Raw genomic sequence first — 21,038 nt, 5'->3', positions numbered from 1 at the left:
CAGGATGAAATAGGTTCAATAACATATTTAAGATATTCAAGGGAAAAAATGTGAGGCAAAGATTTAACATCTAAATACTTATCATCAAGAGTAAAAGCCACACATATTTTTATGAATATACACAAACACAGGAAGTATGGTGACCAGAAGCTGAGGGAGGACCCACTAAAGAATGACCTCCAGAAACCAAAATGACTAGAGGCAGAGACAAAGGCAGGGCTGCCAGGTGGTCTGTATTTATCTCTGGAACTACTGGCACATGATGATGACAAAAGTGCAGCATGCCATGGTTACCAGCTCAGACAATACAGACAAAGAACCACCACCAGAGAAGTGGTAGGGATGGAGAGAGGATGTGCAGGGGCCAGCTGGGAGTAGGGCATCATCTAACTGCAGTATCAGGTACTGTGGAGAGCCAACCAAAGAAACTAAGGGTGTGCTATAAAGGCAGTAGTGTAAAAGTGGGGGAAAAAAGGGGGAAGAAAGCCTTCCTAAATACCAAAAGGGTAAAACCAAATAAAATAGAACAAGGTAGTTCCTTGTTATCTGTGATGTAAAAAATGGGCTTGGCTCACCTATTAAACGGAAAACAGTCTTAGATTGGCTCACTAACAAAATCAAGCATCATACTGCATATAAGATATACAGCTATAAAAAGGCTGGGAAAACATATATAGAATTTATGGGACCCAGAAAACAACCGTCACAGGAAACTTTACAGCATTAAATACCTACATCAATGCAAATTTACATAATAAAAGTAAATTATTTAAACATACAACTGAAAAAGCCAGAAAAAGAATAAGTGAACCAAAAGAAAGGAGGGAATTATTACAAATAAAAGCAGATATTATTAAACAGAAAAAGAAGAGAACTAAGAAGTAAATCCAAAAGGTTGCTCTCAAAAGAAAATAATCAACCAAAACAAACCACTAGGTATCTGATTAGAAAAAAAAGAAGAAAGTTACAAATGCTAACAGTAGAAATTTTAAAAACTGTAAAAGATAAGGAAAAGGGATAGAAAAAAATGTAGATTTAAATAAACTTAAAAATATATCAAATTTTAAGAAAACAACAACACTAAACTATAATGTCTAAGGATATACACTTGGTGATAAAACTATAAAGATTAGGGAAATGATTACCATAAGAGTTTGGGAAACGGTTACTTTTTGGGGGAGGAAGTGGGTTATAATAGAAATGGGACATGTAGGGGGCTTCTGGGATGACTGATAAAGTTCTATTCCCTGACCTAGGTATGGTTAACAAGGATGTTTGCTTTACGAAAATGAAAAGCATTAAAAAAATCATTACAGACCACTTTATAAAAGTCTTTGCAAATAAGTTAGAAGTATATGAAACATAATTTAAAAATTTAACTTTAATGCTATTCCAATACAAAATCAGTTTTTCTTTAGAGCTAGAGAAGTTAATTGTAAAGTATGTTTAAGAGGAACAAGAAACTATTCTAAAATTCATATGGAATGAAAAAAGAGCCCAAATAGCCAAAGCACTCCTAAGCAAAAAGAACAAGGCCAGAGGCATCATACTACCCAACTACAAACTATACTATAAAGCCCCAGTAATCAAAGCAGCTTCTGTACTGGTACAAAAAGAGACACACAGACCAATGAACAGAACAGAAAACTCAGAAAAAAAGCCTCATGCCTACAACCATCCAATCTTTGACAAGGTCAACAAAAACAGCAGTGGAAAAAGACCATCCTATTCAATACATGGTGCTAGAATAACTGGCTAGCCATATATTAGAATATTGAAGCCAGACCCTACCTTTCACCACATACAAAAATTAACTTAAAATTTATTAAAGATTTAAATATAAGACCTCAAACTGTAAAATCCTGGAAGACAACCTAGGAAATACTCTTCTTGACATCAGCCTTTGCAAAGAATTTTTGGCTAAGTTACCAAAAACAATTGTAACAAAAACAAAAATTGGCAAGTGGAACTTAAAGAGCTTCTGCACAGCAAGAGAAACTATTGACAGAGAATACAGACAACCTAGAGAATGAGAGAAAATATTTGCAAACCATGCATATGACAAGGGCCCAATATCCAGAATCTATAGGGAACTTAACATGCAAAAAAACAAAGTGACTCCATTAAAAAACGGGCAAAGGACATGAACAGACACTTTTCAAAGAAGATACACACGTGGCCAACAAACATGAAAAAGGCTCAGTACCATACAGCATCAAAGAAATGCAAATCAAAACCACAATGATACCATCTCACAGTAGTCAGAATGGCCATTACTAAAAAGTCAAAACGCAACAGATGCTGGCGAGGCTGAGGAGAAAAGGGAATGAATATACTGTTGGTGGTAATGTAAATTAGTAACACCACTGTGAAAAGTAGTCTAGAGATTTCTCAAAGAACTTAAAATAGAACTACCATTCTGCTCAGCAACCCCATTACTGGGTATATATCCAAAAGAATTAAATTATTCTACCAAAAGACACATGCATGCATATATTCATTGCTGCACTATTAAGAATAGCAAAGATACACCCATCAATGGTAGATGGGATAAAGAAATCAACCTAGGTGCCCATCAATGGTAGACAGGATAAAGAAAATGTGAAATAACATCATGAAATACTACACAGCCATAAACAAAGAATAAAGTCACATCCTTTGCAATAACATGGATAGAGCTGGACATAATCCTAAGCAAAATAATGCAGAAACAGAATACCAAATACCACTTTCTCATTTATAAGTGGGAACTAAACATTGAGCACACATGTATACAAATATGGGAACAACAGACACTGGGGACTGCTAGAAGGTGGAGGGAGTGGGGGTGGGTTAGAAAAAAACTACCTATTGGGTAGTTTTGGGTACTATGCTAATTAGATGACAAGATCGGTATTCCAAACCCAGCCTCATACAATGTTTCCATGTAACAAATCTGTACATGGACGCTCCGTATCTAAAATAAAAGGTGAAGAACCAGTAAGCACAAATAACACAACCCTGAGTAAGAAATACAATGGTGAAGACTCTATCCCCAGCTGATATTAAAACACAGTGTAAAGCCTTTTTTATTTACATTAGTGTGATGAGGGAAGTCCAGGAAGACAGACAGAAAACCTCGTAGTCCCAATGGCCCATGGAAATTTAGTATGGTAAAAGGAGATCTCAACACAGCAGGGAAGAGACTTTTCAGTTAGTGCTGCAGTAACTGGACAGCTACTGCACAAAGACACAAACAGATTTGTTCCTCACATCACGCTCCAAGATAAATTCCAAATGGAGCAGAAGTAGTTCTCTTCTCTTTCTCCTGAGGCATAATTTATATACAGCAGAACAGACTTTTAAGTACAGTTCAGGGAATCCTGACCTGTGTACCTACTGTAACACATACCCAATCAAGACACCATAGAAAACTCCATAAAGCTGTCAAGTCAATCACCAGGGAGGCTCTCAACTCTGCCTCTCCTTGGGAGCTAAGAGGTGAGCCACGATTGCGAGCCCTGTGCTAACGCAGGCCCCAGGCGTGACTGACAGTACAGTTGGACTATGTGAGGTCTCTGGCTTGCCTATTAGTTTTCTTAGTGATGACTTAAAAAGACTTTTAAAGATGATCTTAGACTTGCACAAGAGTTGCAGAGGCAGGACACATAATGACCCCAAGTCTCCACCCAGCTTCATGCAGCCACAGAACAAGGATCAACAATGAAAGATGAACTCTGGCATGGTACTCCCAGCACAACCACAGGCTTTGTTGTTTCGCCAGGCTACCCACCAGAGCCCGTCTGCTCCCAGGACCGGTCCAGGGTCCACACTGTGCTTAGCTGACAGACTTCCATGGCCCTCTCATGACAAAACAGTTTGTAGTCTCCTCTCATCTTTCATCACCTTGAAGAGTACTGGTCAATCATTTCGTAGAAAGTCCTTCAACTTGGGTTTGTCTGCTGTTTTCTCCTGATTCAACTTAGGGAAAACCACCACAGGTGATGTGCCATTCACGCAGCACCACACCACGGGTACCTGCTGCCAATACGATGTCACCTTTGAGCTCTTGGTTGGGGCAGTGTCTGCCAGGTTTCTCCACTGTAAAGTTATTGTTCCCTTTGTAACAAATAGCTATGTGGGGGGAGACTTGGCAGATATTCTATTTCTCCTAATTCTTTCACCTATTAGAAAGATTTCACCTTGATGGATCTGTCAAGAGACTGTGCTTACAACAATCATTGTGATTTTCTATTTCCCTTATTCCTTCTAAATTTAACTGGAATTCTCCTGCAAGTAAGAACTGTTCCTTATCCCATACATACATATTCAGTTATGTATTGATATCAGCCTAAATGCATGGATATTTCTTTTCTTCCTTAGGTTATAATCCATTACTACTGTTGTTTATCCTATGGCTCCAACTGCTCCAGCTTTAGCCATTGGAGCACTTTTTGGCGGGCATCTGCCCTCTGACATCTGACAGGCTCCCCTTGCTAACCTTTCATTTGCCCTACCCCAGGCCTGGAACCAACAACCCCTTTCCTGAGGAGCTCCTAGAATTCACCATCTCAGGCTGGCTCTGGTCACTGATGCAGATGTCACTGCTCTAAGGCCCTCTGTGGACAGAGCTAGGAAACAGATGTTATACTAACTCACACACACATAGACCCAACAACCTCTCTCTCTGAAGAAACCAACAACCCTAGTTCATGCTGACACCTCCATCCCTGATCCAGAACCACAGGATAACTCTAGGACCATCCTTCCTTATTTGTAATTCTTCCTAGAATACATACAATTTTGAGATTGCTAACCCATACCCCTATGAGAAACAAGTGCACCAACTAGAGGCTTTGTCTTTAGCCTTACAGCATTCTGTCAAAACACTGTTTTCCAAAGTTTCTGATAGGTCAGCTAATTCCACATCCATTCACTATGGTTACGGTACCAGTCCCCAGCCTTTTTGGCACCAAGGACCAGTTTCTTGGAAGACAGTTTTTCCATAGACTGGGGAAGGAAGGGGGGATGGTTTCAGAACGAAACTGTGCCACCTCAGATCATCAGGCATTAGTTAGATTCTCAAAAGGAGTCTGCAACCTAGATCACTCACATGCACAGTTCACTATAGGGTTCACGCTCCTATAAGAACCTAATGCTGCTGCTGACCAGAAAGGAGGTGGAGCTCAGGCAGTAATGCTCGCATGCCTGCTGCTCACCTCCTGCTCTGTGGCCCAGCTTCTAACAAACTATGGACTGGTACCGATCCATGGCCTTGTAAAATCAACATCCCTGTTGATTCTAGCGAACGTTTGTGGAAGTGCACAGTTCTATGGGTTTTGACAAGTACATAGTCAAATCTATAACAGTCCCATCACTCCCAAAACTGCCTCTTGCTGTCTCCTTGTAATCAACCCCTTTTCCCCAACTCTTAACACCTGGCAACAACTGATTTGTTCTTCATCCCTACGGCTGTGCTTTTTCTAGAGTGTCCTTTAAATAAAATCATAGTATGGAAGCCTTTTGGGTTCGGTTTCTTTCACTAATCAAAATGAATTTAAGATTCATCCATGTTGTGCGAACCAACCATTTGTTCCTTTTGACTTTTGAGTGGTATTCTGCTGTAGAGATGTTACCACAATTTGTTTATTCACTCACCAGTTGAATGACATCTGGGTTTGAGTGTTGGCAATTACTGAATAAAACTCTAGTAAACATCCACATGCAGGTTTTGAGTCAGCATGAATTTTCACTTTCTTTAGGTAAACACCGAGGAGTGAGACTGCTGGGTCCTAAGGCAGTGTAACAAAGTAAAAAGCTGCCACCCTGTTTTCCAGAGTGGCTGTGCCATTCTGCATTCCCAGTAGCAGGGTGGGAGAGCATATTCCTGTCAGCACTGAGTACTGTTCTTGCCAGCAATGGAACGCTTTGCGATTGTTCTTTCATCTTAGCTACTGATGTAGGCCTGTGCTGGTACCTTATGAGGAAGGTGCACAGCCTTCTGAATCACCTAGGCCCACTGTGGCCGTCTCATTCCCCTGACATACTGTTATATTTCTAGCCGGTCAGCTGCTTGCCCCAAATGGTACACTGGTCTCAGACTAGCTGCAGTGTTTACCTTCTGGATTGCTTGCATTTGTTTCCCTAACAACAAATTATGTTGGGCATCACATGCTTATTTTTCTCTGCTTATTTGCATGTGCTTCTTTGAAATCCATGAGAGTTGTTCACTGGAGTATAGGTTTACCAAACCTATTGCCCAATTTTTTATTGGGTTGTTTTCTTATTGCTGAGTTTTAAGGGTTCTTTATGCATTCTGGATACTAACCCTTTATCAGACGTATGACTTACAAATGTTTTCTCTGAGAGTAGAATTTTAAAATTTTGATAAAATGCAAATTATTGATTTTTTCTTTTCTGGGTTGTGCTTTTGGTATCATATCTAAAAATTCTGCCGAAGCTCATGCAGACTTTCTTTTGTGTTTCTTCCATAAGTTTTACAGTTTTACATTTAGGTGTATGATCCATTTTGAGTTCATTTTTGTATATACAGTGTGAGCTGTACAGGTCAACTTTTTCTTTTTTTTTTTTTTTTTGCATATACACATCTAGTTTTCTAGCACCATTTATTGAGAACATTACATTTTCTCCATGAATATATTATGAAGTACCTTTACACCTCTTTCAAAAATAAACCAACCACATTAGTATGGACTTAGATAAGTCCTTTATTCTGAGTTCCTTTATTCTATTCCACTGACCTGTGTGTCTTTTCACCATTACCACACGACACACTCTCTTGATTGTGGTGGTTTTATATTTTATAGTAAATCTTGTTCTTTTTTTTCTTTTTTCTTTTTTCTTTTTTTTTTTTTTGAGAAGGAGTCTCACTCTGGTTGCCTAGGGTGGAGTGCAATGACACGCTCTTGGCCCACTGCAACCTCGGCCTCCCAGGTTGAAGTGATTCTCCTGAGCCAGCTTCCCGAGTAGCTGGGATTACAAGCATCTATCACCATACCCAGCTAATTTTTTTTGTATTTTTAGTAGAGACGAAGTTTCACAACATTGGCCAGGCTAGTCTTGAACCCCTGGCTTCAGATGATCCACCCACCTTGGCCTCTCAAAGTGCTGGGATTACAAGTGTGAGCCACCACACCCAGCCATTGCTCTGCCTTTCTAATGATGGCTTTAGATATGAAGTTTTTTAATACAGAAAAATTCAGTTTATCTTTTTTTTTTTTTTCATTCATAGTTTGTGGTTTTTTGTGTGGTAAGCAATCTGCCTACTCTGCATTGTGAAAATATTGTTTTCTTCTTAAAACTTTACAGTTTCAGCTTTTACAATTCATTCTACAAATCATCTAAAATTAATGCTATGTCCATAGTAGGAGTTACTAGTAGGGATTCATTTTCTCTCACGTTTGCCCAGTTAAAAAAATCTTTCCCTTCCCAATTGAACTACGATGGTTGAAAAAACTTTGCTTTTTCTCATTTTTGCATTGTGTATCCTAGTACTTTGTAAATTAACTATTCTTATTATCTTTTTAATGCTTTATAAATGGAAACAGGGGAAATGTAATTTCTTTTAAAAGTGTTCCCTTACTTAAAGAAATAAGCCGGGCGCATGGCTCACACCTATAATCCCAGCACTTTGGGAGCGCAAAGCAGGTGGATCAAGAGATCAAGACCATCCTTGCCAACATGGTGAAACCCCATCTCTACTAAAAATACACAAATGAGCCAGGAGTGGTGGCAGGTGCCTGTAGTCCCAGCTATTCAGCTGAGTCCTCCAGGAGAACCTCTTGACCCAGAGAGGTGGAGGTTGCAGTGAGCCGAGATGGAGCCTCTGCACTCTAGCTTGGGCAACAGAGCAAGGCTCTAAAAAAAAAAAAAAAGAAATAAAATGACGAATGTTTTTCGCCTGTCAAACTGATAAAGATCAAAACGAGGTAAAGTATTTATAAAGACAAGGTTGCTGTAAACATCTTGTGCATTGTCCCCAAAAAGCAGATGGCATGGGAGCTGACAGCCCCTTTAGATGAAGACATACATGCAGCCTACACAAGGCACTCATATGCATTTCAGCCATTATCCCCTCATGAAACCCTCCCCTTGTGCAGTGTATAACCTGCACTGACACACACACATCTTGGGTGAAGTATGAAGTAATGGGAATTTGTTCACTGTTCAGAGTATAAACTGATACAAAGTTGTGGAAGGTAATGTGGCAATACTAGAATTTTAAATATACAATTCTATTAGGAATTTAGACTTCATAAACATTCACACAAGTATGCAAAGAGATATTCACAGATGACCCATGCTACTCCATTAGAAATAATGAAACGTGGGAAACCCTCACCATTCTTACTGCACTGTACACATTTCATGTGTCAGTTCCACCTGCAGAACACACCCAGGATTTGAGCCCTTCCTCACTGACCACCTCCTTCCTCTCCAAGCCATGATCATTTCCCATGTGGGTTAACCCAGGCCTCTTAAGAACTGGTCCACTTGCTTTGTCCTGCCTCTTAGAAACAAATCGTTCTACTATAAGGACACGTGCACACGAATGTTCACTGCAGCACTATTTACAATAGCAAAGACCTGGAACCAACCCAAATGCCCATCGACGATAGACTGGATAGGGAAAATGTGGCACATATACACCATGGAATATTATGCAGCCATCAAAAACGATGAGTTTGGGTCCTTTGTAGGGACATGGATGAACCTGGAAATCATCATTCTCAGCAAACTGACAGAAGAGCAGAAGATCAAACACTGCATGTTCTCACTCATAGGCGGGTGTTGAACAATGAGAACACATGGACACAGGGAGGGGAGCACTACACATTGGGGTCAGCTGGGGGGAAATAGGGGAGGGACGGTGGGGGGTGGGAAGCCGGGGAGAGATAGCAAGGGGAGAAATGCCAGATGTAGGTGATGGGGAGGAAGGCAGCAAATCACACTGCCACGTGTGTTCCTATGCAACAATTTTGCATGTTCTTCACATGTACCCCAAAACCTAAAATGCAATAAAATAAATGGGAAAAAAAAAAAGAAATCTATTTTTAACACAATAGCCACAATACTCCTATTAAACCATAGGCCTGACCAAATCACTCCTCTGCTCAAAACCCGGACTCCCCACTTCACTCAGAAGAGCCCAAGTCCTTACTATGACAAAAGGTACTTCACAGCTGGGACCCAGTCAGGCTGCATTCTAGTCTCCTACTGGCCCTGCTTCTGGGCTCCCCTTACGCATGCTAGAACCCTGCTGTCCCCGAATATGCCAGATATACTCCTGCCTTGAGGCCTTTGCACTTTTTCTTTCCCTGCCAGGGGGGCCCTGCCCTCAGACATCCATTCATCGTGCTCTCATTGTCTAAGGTTTCCTTCCACAGATGCTTTCTTAGAGGCCCTCTCTGTAGATCTTCCTCTAACATCACCCATCCTTAGCATTTCTTATCTCCCCCACATGATCACACTCACTACATTATGGAACTCAACTTGTCTATTGCCTGTCTGTTTTACCAGAATGCAAGCTCCATCAGACTTGGGTTTTCATGTTTCATTTATTGCTGTATTCTGACATCATAGCACATAGTAAATGCTTAATACATTGTGGACTAAACAGGTGTAACAGTATGTGTAATAACAAGACCAAAGACATCTCTAAGTCTGGCTCCTGGGTAGAATTCATCTGCCCAACAAAGGGGTAGAGGTAGAACCTCGGACCATTCCATTTCCAAGGAAATCCTTTCTGGAGGGGTGGGGAAAGCTGTGTCCTTCCCACCATGAGCAGAGTAAAGCCCCTACCACTCACGTAGGAAAAATCCCTACAACTCTACCCCTAGGGATAATCAACAGGCAAAGGACAATACACTTACTGTTCCCTCTGAGATAATTAATGAAAAAAGAGCCTCTGTTCAGAGCATCTCAGTTCTAGAAAAAAATAAAGATTCAGAATAAAGTTAACAAAGATGAAAATTTTAATCCACTTAAGGTTCTGAGAAAATGTCTGATGGCTCGGGATTTCCCGGGGCAACAGAGATGTGGGTATTTTGAAAAGTAGGGGAAGGAGGTGCGTAGGGAGCCAGAAGTCAGAGTAGAGTGAAGGAGGTTTAAAATATTGGTAACACAAAGAGCATTAGAGCAGGACAACCAAACAAACACAGTGGGGGTCCCACCGGCACACAGCAGATGACCAAGAGACATCAGTTTGTAGACTGAGTGAAACAATAAATGAGTGAGCAAGTAAAAAGAGCAAACAAATGAGTGGGTGAACAAGGAGGAGCAAGCAATGGGAGAATGAATTCAGGAGAAAAAGAGTGAGTGAGTGGGTGACGTCCCCACTGTGTTCTCTGGTATCAATCTTCTTTCTTACATTTCTTAGCTGCTCATATGTTGGTTCATTTAGGGTTGGGAATCTGCCATTTGAGTATGTTTTTAAAAAAAAAAGACTGGGATGGACATTAGGGTGTTGGCAAAAGTGTTAGTGAAACAATGGACCATGGAATATAAGCTGGACAAAAGAAGACATGAAAAAAAGAGGGTTGACAGGATAGAAAAAAATAAGTAAACAGTTGAGGTGGTAGTCAGGAAATCTGGAAGATGGAAAGATTATGCTTAAGGACTGAGATGCCCGAATTCATGGTTTTAGACCATGGGAGTGGGTGGCTGAGACAGAGAAGAGGAGGGAAGGAGAGCCTAGGAACAAAGAGGACAGTACCAAGGCCAGAGACTCTAAGTCCCACAGGTGGACACTGAAACTACCAGGCAACAGCAGGGATTGGGGTGCAGAAAATGACTGTGATTCTCTGCAGATTCTAACATCTGGTGAACATGACCATGCAGGAGGTGACTGTGCAGAACAGGATCTGAGCTAGAAAAGGGGAACTTCACTCTTCATGTTCTATGCTTCAGGACTGCATAAATTTTTTGTTGTTGTTCATTCATAATGAGCATATGCTGCTTTATAATTAACAAAACCCACAAATCTGGAGGAAAGATAATATTAAAGTCAGACACAAGAGTTTACAATAGACGAAAATCATTATTTAAGAAGCACTAACAACAAATACTGCTCAAAATAGTTAGTGCTGAGTCTGACACTGAAACTAATTTTCCTTTTCTTCCCAGTCACTAAATGAAAGAATATAAGGAAGGCCATCTGGACTTTTGCTGAAAACTAACAATATTCTAAAGATCCTAAGGGGAAAATGTCAATGTGCTAACAAGGATATTTACTGAAATAAATGGATACAGGATGTCTCCTCACATAGGTACGGTGACTTTTTATTTCAAGGGCCAGAAGGATCCCCTGAATTCTCTATCCCTCATGGTAACCAGAGACAATTTTCACATTCTTATAAGGGAACCGAAAATGCAGCTTTTATCTTGTTTCCTTGGGGGATGTACAATTTAAAAATGCTTTTTATAGAATTCCATTATCTTGGGATATCCTGGGAACTATTAGAGTTCAAGATAATTTTAGTAGAGCCTTAAATTTATTATGGCCCCCATTGCTAAGCCCACTGAGAACCAAATTACCAAAATAAATGTTAAGACATTCAAATTTGATAGAAAATACTATGTTTTATGAGGTATAAAAAGAATGCAATAAAAAGATTTAGTAAATTCAATGCAAAGGAAAGTTCCCAGAAGCATCTCTGTCAAGACTGAGCTGAATGTGTTACATCTGACTACATACTCCGTTGTCAAATGCCAACTTCACAAAACACAAGGAGGAACTTCTTACCTATCCTCAACAGTGCCTACAGTTATACTGAAATAACCATAGGCAATTAAAGTGCCCATAATAACACCAAAATCTGATGGAAAAAGTTAGAAATTCTTAAAGATATGTAGTAGGCACCCTTCTTCAATATATTTCTTTTATGGAAATCATACAATTTCTGTCATCGGACATAAAACTGAGTGGCAGCAACACTATGCCGGAGAGAAGACCCAGCCAGATTATTTACTTAACACCATTTCCCCAGCTGAACCCTCAGAGTCCTTCTCAGGGCCACTCTTTTGGCTTGTCCACTCAATCTGTCACTCACTCTTTTACTGATCCTGACCCTCTGACCAGCTGTACAGACATCACCATAGGCAGCACTCAACATTTCTCACCTATCTACTGAAACCCTCAGCTAGCTGTCCTCTGTTCAATCTGGACCCCAGCCAAACTACCTTCTATTCTGAATCAACAGCCTAATAAAAGGCTTCCTAAGGTAGGGTTCAAGATGAATTCTCTGCCCATCAAACTATGCTTAAACTTCAGCAATATCATAAATGTTGCTTGAAAGGGCAGCTTAATCAAGGATTCAGAGTATGAACTGGCGGGCTGCCCCCAGAAAAAACTGCTTAATTTCTTATCTATGTTCTCTAAACTTTTAATACTAAAAAGAGTTGAAAAGTAAGCAGAAGGATACTAAAGGCCTTCTGTTTTCATGCACATTCACAAAAAAGAAAATTAACAAAGCTATGTAGAATCTTGATTATCTAAATTATTTTTACTACAGTTCTTTTTCTAAGTTTAGAAAGCCCACCTTAAATCAAAGAATTGTGAGTATTATGTTTCTCAAAGACATGTGGCAAAAAGAGAAGGCCATTTATATAGTGATTTAAAATGGTGGTTATATACTGTCTCATCTTTTTAAAATCAATTTTAGGTTCAAAGTTAATGGCTTTTCCTTCCAGAGAAAGGATATATTAAACATCTGCTGCTGTTTCAGGTCACCAACAGCCTCTACCACAGGTTTGAATTTGCATTTTGGCAGGAACGGACAAAAGTCAAAGGAAGATGAACAAAATAGCAGAGTAGGAAAGACAGGGTCCCAGTACTGCAAAGCAACTAGGTGGGGTAAAGGGTGGTGCTGACTAGTTCTGACTCACTGTGCTCCACAGGGGATAGCCAGAGTTGCCCATATAAAACCGTTTTATGCAGGGATGCTTGTATTAGCAGCCACTGGTTCAAAGGGGTGGATGTGTAGGTAAGTTTGGGAGAAGGGGAAAGACAGACAGGGAGCTATGCACAGAAAAAAAATTTTGACCGTATTCTCTAATTCTATGTGTGCAGAGAAAAAACAATAATTCTCAGACATTTAAAATGTGTTTGAGATGATGTGAAAAAGAATACATGAGAAAGAAAAACCAAATTCACATAAATTCCTTACGGCAGATGCAGCAGTAACACCGTACTTCAAGCATTACAGCTTTTTAAAACTGTAATATATTTCCCTATCCTAAAATCCACATTTAATAGTGACGAATGGGAGTATATGTGAGACACCTAACATTTCTAGATATGGCCAACCATCTTTAAATGTAAAATATTTGCTATAAAAATTATAATAATGAACTGGAAAATTCATAATGTATAACATTATGCAATACCAAAGCATAATTATAAGCCTTAAATACGTTTTACAGCTATCAACATTAAATAAATGTGGCAAAGAACTGCCACAATATAAGTTTAACAATTACTGAGTTATCCTCACTATAAATAAGTTTAACAATTATTGAGTTATCCTCACTATAACTAAAAATAGAAAATTAATTTCTGCTTCAAAGACAGCAAAAATGTCTCTGGTCTAAAGTTACTACACTTCTGTCAGAAAAACATATGGCCCATCAAACACACAGTTGGTAATTACACAAATGTAAAATAATATACAATAAATGACTAGACCCATGACATTCCAGAGGAGGCTACCTCAAGACCTTCCTAGCCCTCCAAATTCTCAAACACCACTGTGGTAGACACTGCAGTCATCATACGATAGCCACCTTTCCTGCTTCTGTGCTCATGTAGTCTCTGGTTTTTATCTAGACACATTTTGGCTAACCCTCAGCCTCCCTTGCACTAGTGCTCTAGTCAACAAGGTGTGGGCAATGTGACACATTTTAACTTTTGGGCTTTGCCACTGAAGCACAGGTTGTGTCTCACCAACCCCACCTACCCTTCAGCCTGGAGCGCAAATGTGGCAGCTAATACACCCTTTTGGGCCACGCAGATGAGGCTACACTCTCAGGATGGCAGAGCAACAAGACAGACTGTGCTTGGCCCCTTGACAAGGTTACGAGGAAACTCATCATGCCAACTCAGGCTTTCAAGGGAAAAGATCTGATTTGTTTTGTATAAGCCACTATGACTACATCTCTGCCATATGCCACCAAACCTGTGTATTTTAATTTTTTCAGGCTCCTCAGCTATAATGTGGGGTTAATAATAATACCTCTCTCTCAGATTACTGTGAGGATTGAATGTTTTAAATTAAAAAAAAGAAAAAAGCATCTATGTATGGAAAATAGGCAATCTCCTAGCCTCATTTTTCAGCTGAATAAATAGTTTCTTCACACCAGCCTTCTGGGTGGGCAAGTCTCAAAAATTATGGAGCTTTGCAGGTACGTGAAAAATAGATAAGGCCATATATGCTAAACTGGCAAATGACATGGTTCTGCTCAGCTGTAACTTACATGCTGTGACTGATGTTACAATGGTTATTCTCTCTTTCAAGTTTCTGACTACAGGATTCACATCTCTTCCAGCCATCTTCTGTTTTAATCCAACTCCATCCAGGAGATCTCCAGTCCTGACCCAAAAATGGCATAGTTCTCCTATTAAAAAGTTAATTTATGTTAAAAAGCATATATAATTCATAAAAGTTTCTTTTCACTTAGAACATTTATCCTTTAATTTTAAATATTAAAGTTCTTAACACGTGAAAGTCTGCTCATTACTTCAATGTTGGCTGGACATTAGTGATAAATAGCAACAATAACATAGTACTTTGGTTGTACTACAGTGATAAAGTGGAGTAAGTACAGGTGGTATTACTGGCCCAGTACTGCATATGTCATGAAAGGTTTGCCAGAGGTGACATCCAAGCTCATACCTGAAAAACAAGCAGGAGTCAGGGAGTGTGGAATAGGGAATATTATCCCAAACAAGTATTCTGTCTTTGCCAGAAGTTACTAGAAACCAAAAATGAAATGTATTCATGTTCCGCAACTCTAAGTAGTTCAATTTGGTAGAAGCTTAGAACAGATGAGAAGGAGTGGGCCAGAATTAAGGATGGACAAGTCATTTAAGGCCAGATCAGGTCAGAGGAGCTGGACGTTATTCTGAGGGAAATGAGGGGTCAAACAAGGGATGTAAGCTGGTAAATGACTCAATTAGATTTGTGGTTTACAAAGAACTGTGTATCACACTGGGAGAACGGATGGGATGAGGGTCACCTGGAAGAAAGGAGTTAGGACTGGAGGCTTCTGAATGTTGGCCTTTAAAGGGCGAGAGTGTGAAGGGGCAAAAGAAACAGAAAAGCAGAGACTGCAGAAACATTTAGGAGAAAGAGTCAAACAGCACGGGAAGACTGGCTGGAAACGTGAGGAGGAAATCAAGGAAGTTATCTAGATTTGGTTTTGTAGTCCCTAGTTCTGGGATAATGCACATAGAAGGAACAGCAGGGTTTATCAGGAGAGGAGAGATAAGGAATGTTAATTTCAGCTTTGGACATGCCTGTTCAGTTTGAAATACTAGACTCCAGGTACAAAAATTATGACTTAAAAAATGATGCAACTACATGATTAACTTCAACTTCACAAAGTTCACAATTTGATGAGAGACCTGGAATGCTAGTTCTTCCAGTTCTTCCCATTAACCTGATTTCTGTTCCTCTTGATCAGTGGTTTTCAACTACTGCTGCGCATTAACATCACAGGAAGCTTTTTAAAAATGCAAGTGCTTAGTCCCATCTTAGTTCAGTTAAATATGAATGTCTGGGAGTGAAAAGTAAGTTTAAGTAGTTTTTAAAGGTCCATAGGTGATTCTCATGCACAGTGAGACTATGCATGAGGCTAAGAACTGTCTCAGATGTTCACATTGCTGACTCAAAAATGTCACATCCCACAAAGGCCCCGTCCAAACAGCGCCCTTCTGCCGCTCAACCCCACCCCACCAGTCTGCGCCATTATCTAGTGCCTTCATAGCTGTAAGGGCTGTCTGAAATGATCAGTGTGTTTATCATGTTTTCCTCCAAGAGAATGCTATGCCTTGTTCAGCTCTGTATTCTATTACCTTGAACAATGCCAGGAATATAACAGGAGCTCAATAAATATTTACTGCATGAATAAATATATATATAGATCCATGGTTCAGAACAGTGTTAGGCTGGAGGGAAAGAAAGAAAATTCATGAGCATTTAGATACTAATCAAAACCACACAAATAATGTAACAGAATATGTAGAGAGGGAAATCAAGAGAACCAAGAAAAAAACCCTAAGAAACATCACCATTTAAGGGACCAGCAGATGAAAATGAGCCAAGAAGGAAAAGTGAAAAGGAAGTGCCAAAGAGGGAGAGGGAGAAATAGGAAGTCAGGAGAAACATGTATTTCAAGAAAGTAATAACCAACAAAGACGAAAATGCTATAAAAAAGCCAAGCATGGCAAGAGTTGAAAATATACATTGAATTTAGCTACAGAAAGGTAGCTGAATTACTCAAGCAAGAGTGGTTTCTGTAACGTGTTACTCTAATTTCATGCCCAAAACAGACTGAAAAGAGTATTTCATAATGTAGAATATTTTTATTATAGAAAATAATGTAAAATATTTACATCATGGGGAATAAATGAGAGATTAACATCTCCAAATACCGCCTCCCAACTATATTTAGTATAATTAACAAAAATAAAGCTATTAAATGGGCACTTACACAATCATAGAAGAGACAAAAAAAAAAAGTAAGGAAATTACACTGACTTCAACAATGTTCCTGGATCAACCACAGATGCTTAATTCCTGATGGTGTAGGAAATGCATAATGAAGTAATCTTTACATAAAGAGAATCTGAAAACCTTGCTAAATTGACTTAGAGTCAGAACATATCTTTTTCAGTCACATAATGATTAAATTCTTGCTTTAGAAAATACTTTAAATATTCCTTAAATTTCAGCACGATTTTGATAAACCTTGTCTCACAGGCCTGCTTCACAACTACTGAACATCCTGAAATGCAAAACTCACTGCCCATGTTCAGTAAATCTAGAGTTATCTAAGACTGTCTCTAATAGCATACAGCTGATTTTATGATCTTCAAGAACATTCCCACCAAAGGTGGCAGAGGCCATGAAGTAGCAGATGACCGTTTGAAGTGGCACCTTGAGTCTCATAAAACACATACAACTGAAAAATACCTGCTAGGAACATCTCTGATAACTGTCAAATTATCTCTCAATATCAACCTGAAACTGTGAATTCAGAAATTTATGTTTTAAAAAAGATCAAGTGGATAATCCTGAAAAATATTGCTAACAAACCAAATACAGGATTACTTCAATAATAAACATTTGAGCACCAACTAAATGTTATTATGCTAGGTGTTCCTGCCCTCAAGAGTGTGTGATTTAGCTAAGGAACTAAAAAAGAACAGCAGCAACACACACACACACAAATTCTATACATATGTAATATAATAAAGTATGTTACGTGTAGATATGTGTATGTGCATGTATACATACATATATACATAGGTACAGTTTTGTAACTTGTAAAGAGAGAATAACCAAAATAAATTTGAGCAGAAAACAAATCAGCTGGGAAAGCTCTGAGGAGAAACTAGGACTTGATCTTGGCCCTAACACATGGTTAGGTCTTAACACATGGTTAGATCTTAAATGAATGGAGAGGCATGGGCAAAAAATATCAATCACAGGAATGGTGGGTGAATCAGTATAAAGGTCAAAAAGTATGTGGCAATTTGAGAAAAATAAGCAGAAAAGGTTGGATGAAATGGAGTAAGTTTACGGGAGGATTGGTCCATAAGCTGGAAAAGTGACTAGAAGCCAGATTATAGAAGAATATCAAAGGCGTTTAGACTTTATTCTGTAAGTAATCAAAAGTTTTTCAGCAATAGATGAGTGCAAGCAGTGTTGTTTTGGAATAATAACTTTCTAGGGCTTGTAGGATAGATCAAATGAAAAACATGGAGACAGAAAAAAAACAACTAGGCAACAAACATTTTGCCAACAGAACGTTAACTAGATGACTGTCCAACGTACACCCTGGTTTCCTCAGCTAACAAAATATTTTAAAACTTGATGAGACACAAACATTGTACTTATCTATTTAGACACTAAGCCCACTCATCATTTAATACACTTACCTTCTAGTTTCACAAACAATCCCCTTAACATTTACATAAGGCCGGGCGCGGTGGCTCAAGCCTGTAATCCCAGCACTTTGGGAGGCCGAGGCGGGTGGATCACGAGGTCAAGAGATCGAGACCATCCTGGTCAGCACGGTGAAACCCCGTCTCTACTAAAAAAATACAAAAAAAAAAAATTAGCTGGGCATGGTGGTGCGTGCCTGTAATCCCAGCTACTCAGGAGGCTGAGGCAGGAGAATTGCCTGAACCCAGGAGGCGGAGGTTGCGGTGAGCCGAGATCGCACCATTGCACTCCAGCCTGGGTAACATGAGTGAAACTCCGTCTCAAAAAAAAAAAAAACATTTACATAAAAAGCCTGTCTGGTGTTTCCATTAATATAACCAATTGTTTTACATCTACCTAAACTCTACAGATAAGTCATTTTAGTAACTCAGTGAGAAATGAATAGTTTGGTCTGAATTTCTTAGCTGTTAAGTTTAATTCTGTAAGAGCTGAAAGGAATGAGATGCAGCTAATGAACCATGCAAATAAAAAATAGTCCACGCCCAAGGGTTTTATTTTCAACACCGAGGAAAAGATTTGTTTCTCTGAAGATGTGTGTACTTCAGAGATTTGTCATGGCATGCTCTTTGAATCACAATGAAGTTTTATCTTAAAGCATAATCTATACAGTTCATGAACTAAAGCACAAACTCTGGATTAATATTTATTGAAAAATAATAACAAAAGAAAGACAAGTTTTCATTTAAAAGGTCTGGGGTCTGGATCTCAAGTTTTCAAAAATACTCCCAATCTGAGGCATCTGAGTTTGTAGATCAGTAAACAATATTACTAAAGTTGTATAGAATGATGAAGAACCACTGCTTTTAATGGGAATTTATTTGTTCAGCTAAAAAAAAAAACGTGAATTGCTAGAGCTGTATACACTTATTGCAATTAAAATTATCTTTGTTCTGGGACTTTGCAAATACAAAAAAACTAGAAATTACTCCCGAAAATTGGTAAATTTTTAAGAGCAAGCACTCAGAGGGTATAGCTTGTATAATTTGCAAATTTTAAGCAGACTTTATGCCAACTTATTTCAGAGAGCCTACAATGATGAACTATTTTAAATTTCCCCTTAATTTCCATTTGAAGTGGTAGGACATGTGGGTGGGGTACTTCAGTAGAAAAGGATTTCATGAAGTTCACCTGCTGGTGGAAACTTTCTGCATGAGAGAATCAGAACAAAAAAAGGTCTTTCCTTCAACAAGGATATTCTTTCTTAACAATGATAATGGCAAACATTTATTAGAGCTTACTATAGTCTAGGCATTACTCTAAACAATCTACATATATTGTCTCATTTAATCCTCACAGTGTCCTCAAAGGTAGAAAACATTATTATTGTTTATAAGTTTAATTATCTATTTTACAGATGAAGACACTGAGGCAAAGAGTTTAGTGGAGCTGGGATTCAAAATGATGGAGTCTCACTCCAGGATTCATGCTCCTGACCACTACATATTTAAAATAACAGTTCCTGAAAACTCTATTAAAACAGGTGCCATTTAATTATAATCTTTTTTTTTTTTTAACATTTTTACCGTCTATTACATATCGTTAATATGATCTCAAGTAATGATGGACCTAAATATAAAGGCACTAAGACAAGGAAAACAAGACAGGAAAGAAAATTCCAATCCATTTTTAAATGGATTTGTTTTGCTCTTAAGTGTGGACAAATTTGATCCAGGAAGGACAGCAAAAAACGGCAAACTGAGGGCCAAGAGTCAGAAATAAGATTTACTCAAAGAAGGACTGAGAAAATCACAGATTCCTCATGGAAAAGAAAAACATGTAAAGATGAGGAGAAAACAGAATATGAAAGAGTAAACGTTTTTTCTGATTAGGACCTGACCGTAAGGATTTGGAGGCGGCAAGAGACAGCTTTATAAGGGAAGAAATGGTTCTCCAGATTCTGTTTTCAAAATGAGTTTGAATAGGCCCAAGGATAGAGATGGAACCTGAGAAAAAAGGTCAAACTGAGCTTACTGTGAGGGAAGGATGCAAAATTCCTAAGTGTCTGCTGCAAGAAAAATAAGCATGGGAAGGAGAAGTCAGAGTCAGAGCCACAGACCAGGAGAAGGGAAAGAGAGTAAGAAGGTAGCCAGCAGATGGGGCAGAGAGGCCCGGAGAAACGCGGGGTCACACCCGGGCAGGCTTCCACCGGCGAAGACGCAAGGGCCGGGCCAGAGAGCAAACGCGGGCAGGAGGAGTCCCCGAATACCTCGTCCAGCAAGGCGGACACACGCTCGGGCGTGCCAGAGGGCCCAGGAAGGTGGCGGCGGGAAGAGGTCGCAGAGGGTGGGCAGAGGCGGCGGCTGAGGAGACGCGGTGCACCTATGGGCGGCCCCTGTGCCCACCTGACTCGCCCGCGGCTCCCAGACCCTCTACACCCGCCTGCAGCCCCCCCGTCCCCACCTGACGCGCCGAAGGCTCGCAGTCCCCAGCAGACGCTCCCGCGGCCCCCAGACTTCACCTGACGTTCCCGCCGACCCCGTCCCCACCTGACGCGCCCGCGGCAGCCTGTACCTACCTAGCGTGCCTGCGGTCCCCGTCTTCACCTGACGCGCCCGCGGCCCCCAGTGCCCACCTGGCGCGCCGGTGGCCTGGGCCCCCACCTGACGGCGACCTGGGCCCGCACCTGACGGCGACGCGGCGATTATTGCCGGAAGTGGGCCGCCACCTCCCCGCGCGCGGCAGGGAAGCCCCGCCCCTGGCCCCGCTGATTGGCCAGCGTGGATTCGCGTGGCAGTGTTGCGGCAGGGTCCTGACGCTCGCAGCGAGCGCCTGCGTAGTAGGCACCGCCTCTCTATCCGCGCGAATCTCGAG

The 21,038-nt window shown here is 40.2% G+C and overlaps 1 protein-coding gene across 6 annotated transcripts in view; it reads right to left on the bottom strand.

Annotated features, from left to right (window-relative positions):
• Positions 1 to 21,032, bottom strand: part of FBXO25 (F-box protein 25) — a 70,749-nt gene extending 49,717 nt beyond the window's left edge. For 3 of the 6 annotated variants that reach the window (XM_032271066.1, XM_032271071.1, XM_032271070.1), the window contains exons 1-2: positions 20,800 to 20,913; positions 14,473 to 14,613 (exon numbers count right to left, since the gene is read on the bottom strand). In XM_032271066.1, coding sequence (XP_032126957.1) covers positions 14,473 to 14,606 — 134 coding nt within the window. In that variant the 5' untranslated portion in view covers positions 14,607 to 14,613; positions 20,800 to 20,913. Of the gene's footprint in view, positions 1 to 14,472; positions 14,614 to 20,685; positions 20,709 to 20,742 lie in introns of those variants that run through there. The other 3 variants (XM_032271067.1, XM_032271072.1, XM_032271069.1) reach the window with 2 other exon arrangements.
• Between the last annotated feature and the right edge of the window lie 6 nt (positions 21,033 to 21,038).

Source organism: Sapajus apella, unplaced genomic scaffold, assembly GCF_009761245.1.
Source record: "Sapajus apella isolate SASKATOON/1434 unplaced genomic scaffold, GSC_monkey_1.0 scaffold223, whole genome shotgun sequence".
NCBI lineage: Eukaryota > Metazoa > Chordata > Mammalia > Primates > Cebidae > Sapajus > Sapajus apella.
The sequence above is the reverse complement of the archived record's forward strand: the minus strand, read 5'-3'. Positions and strand labels throughout refer to the sequence as shown.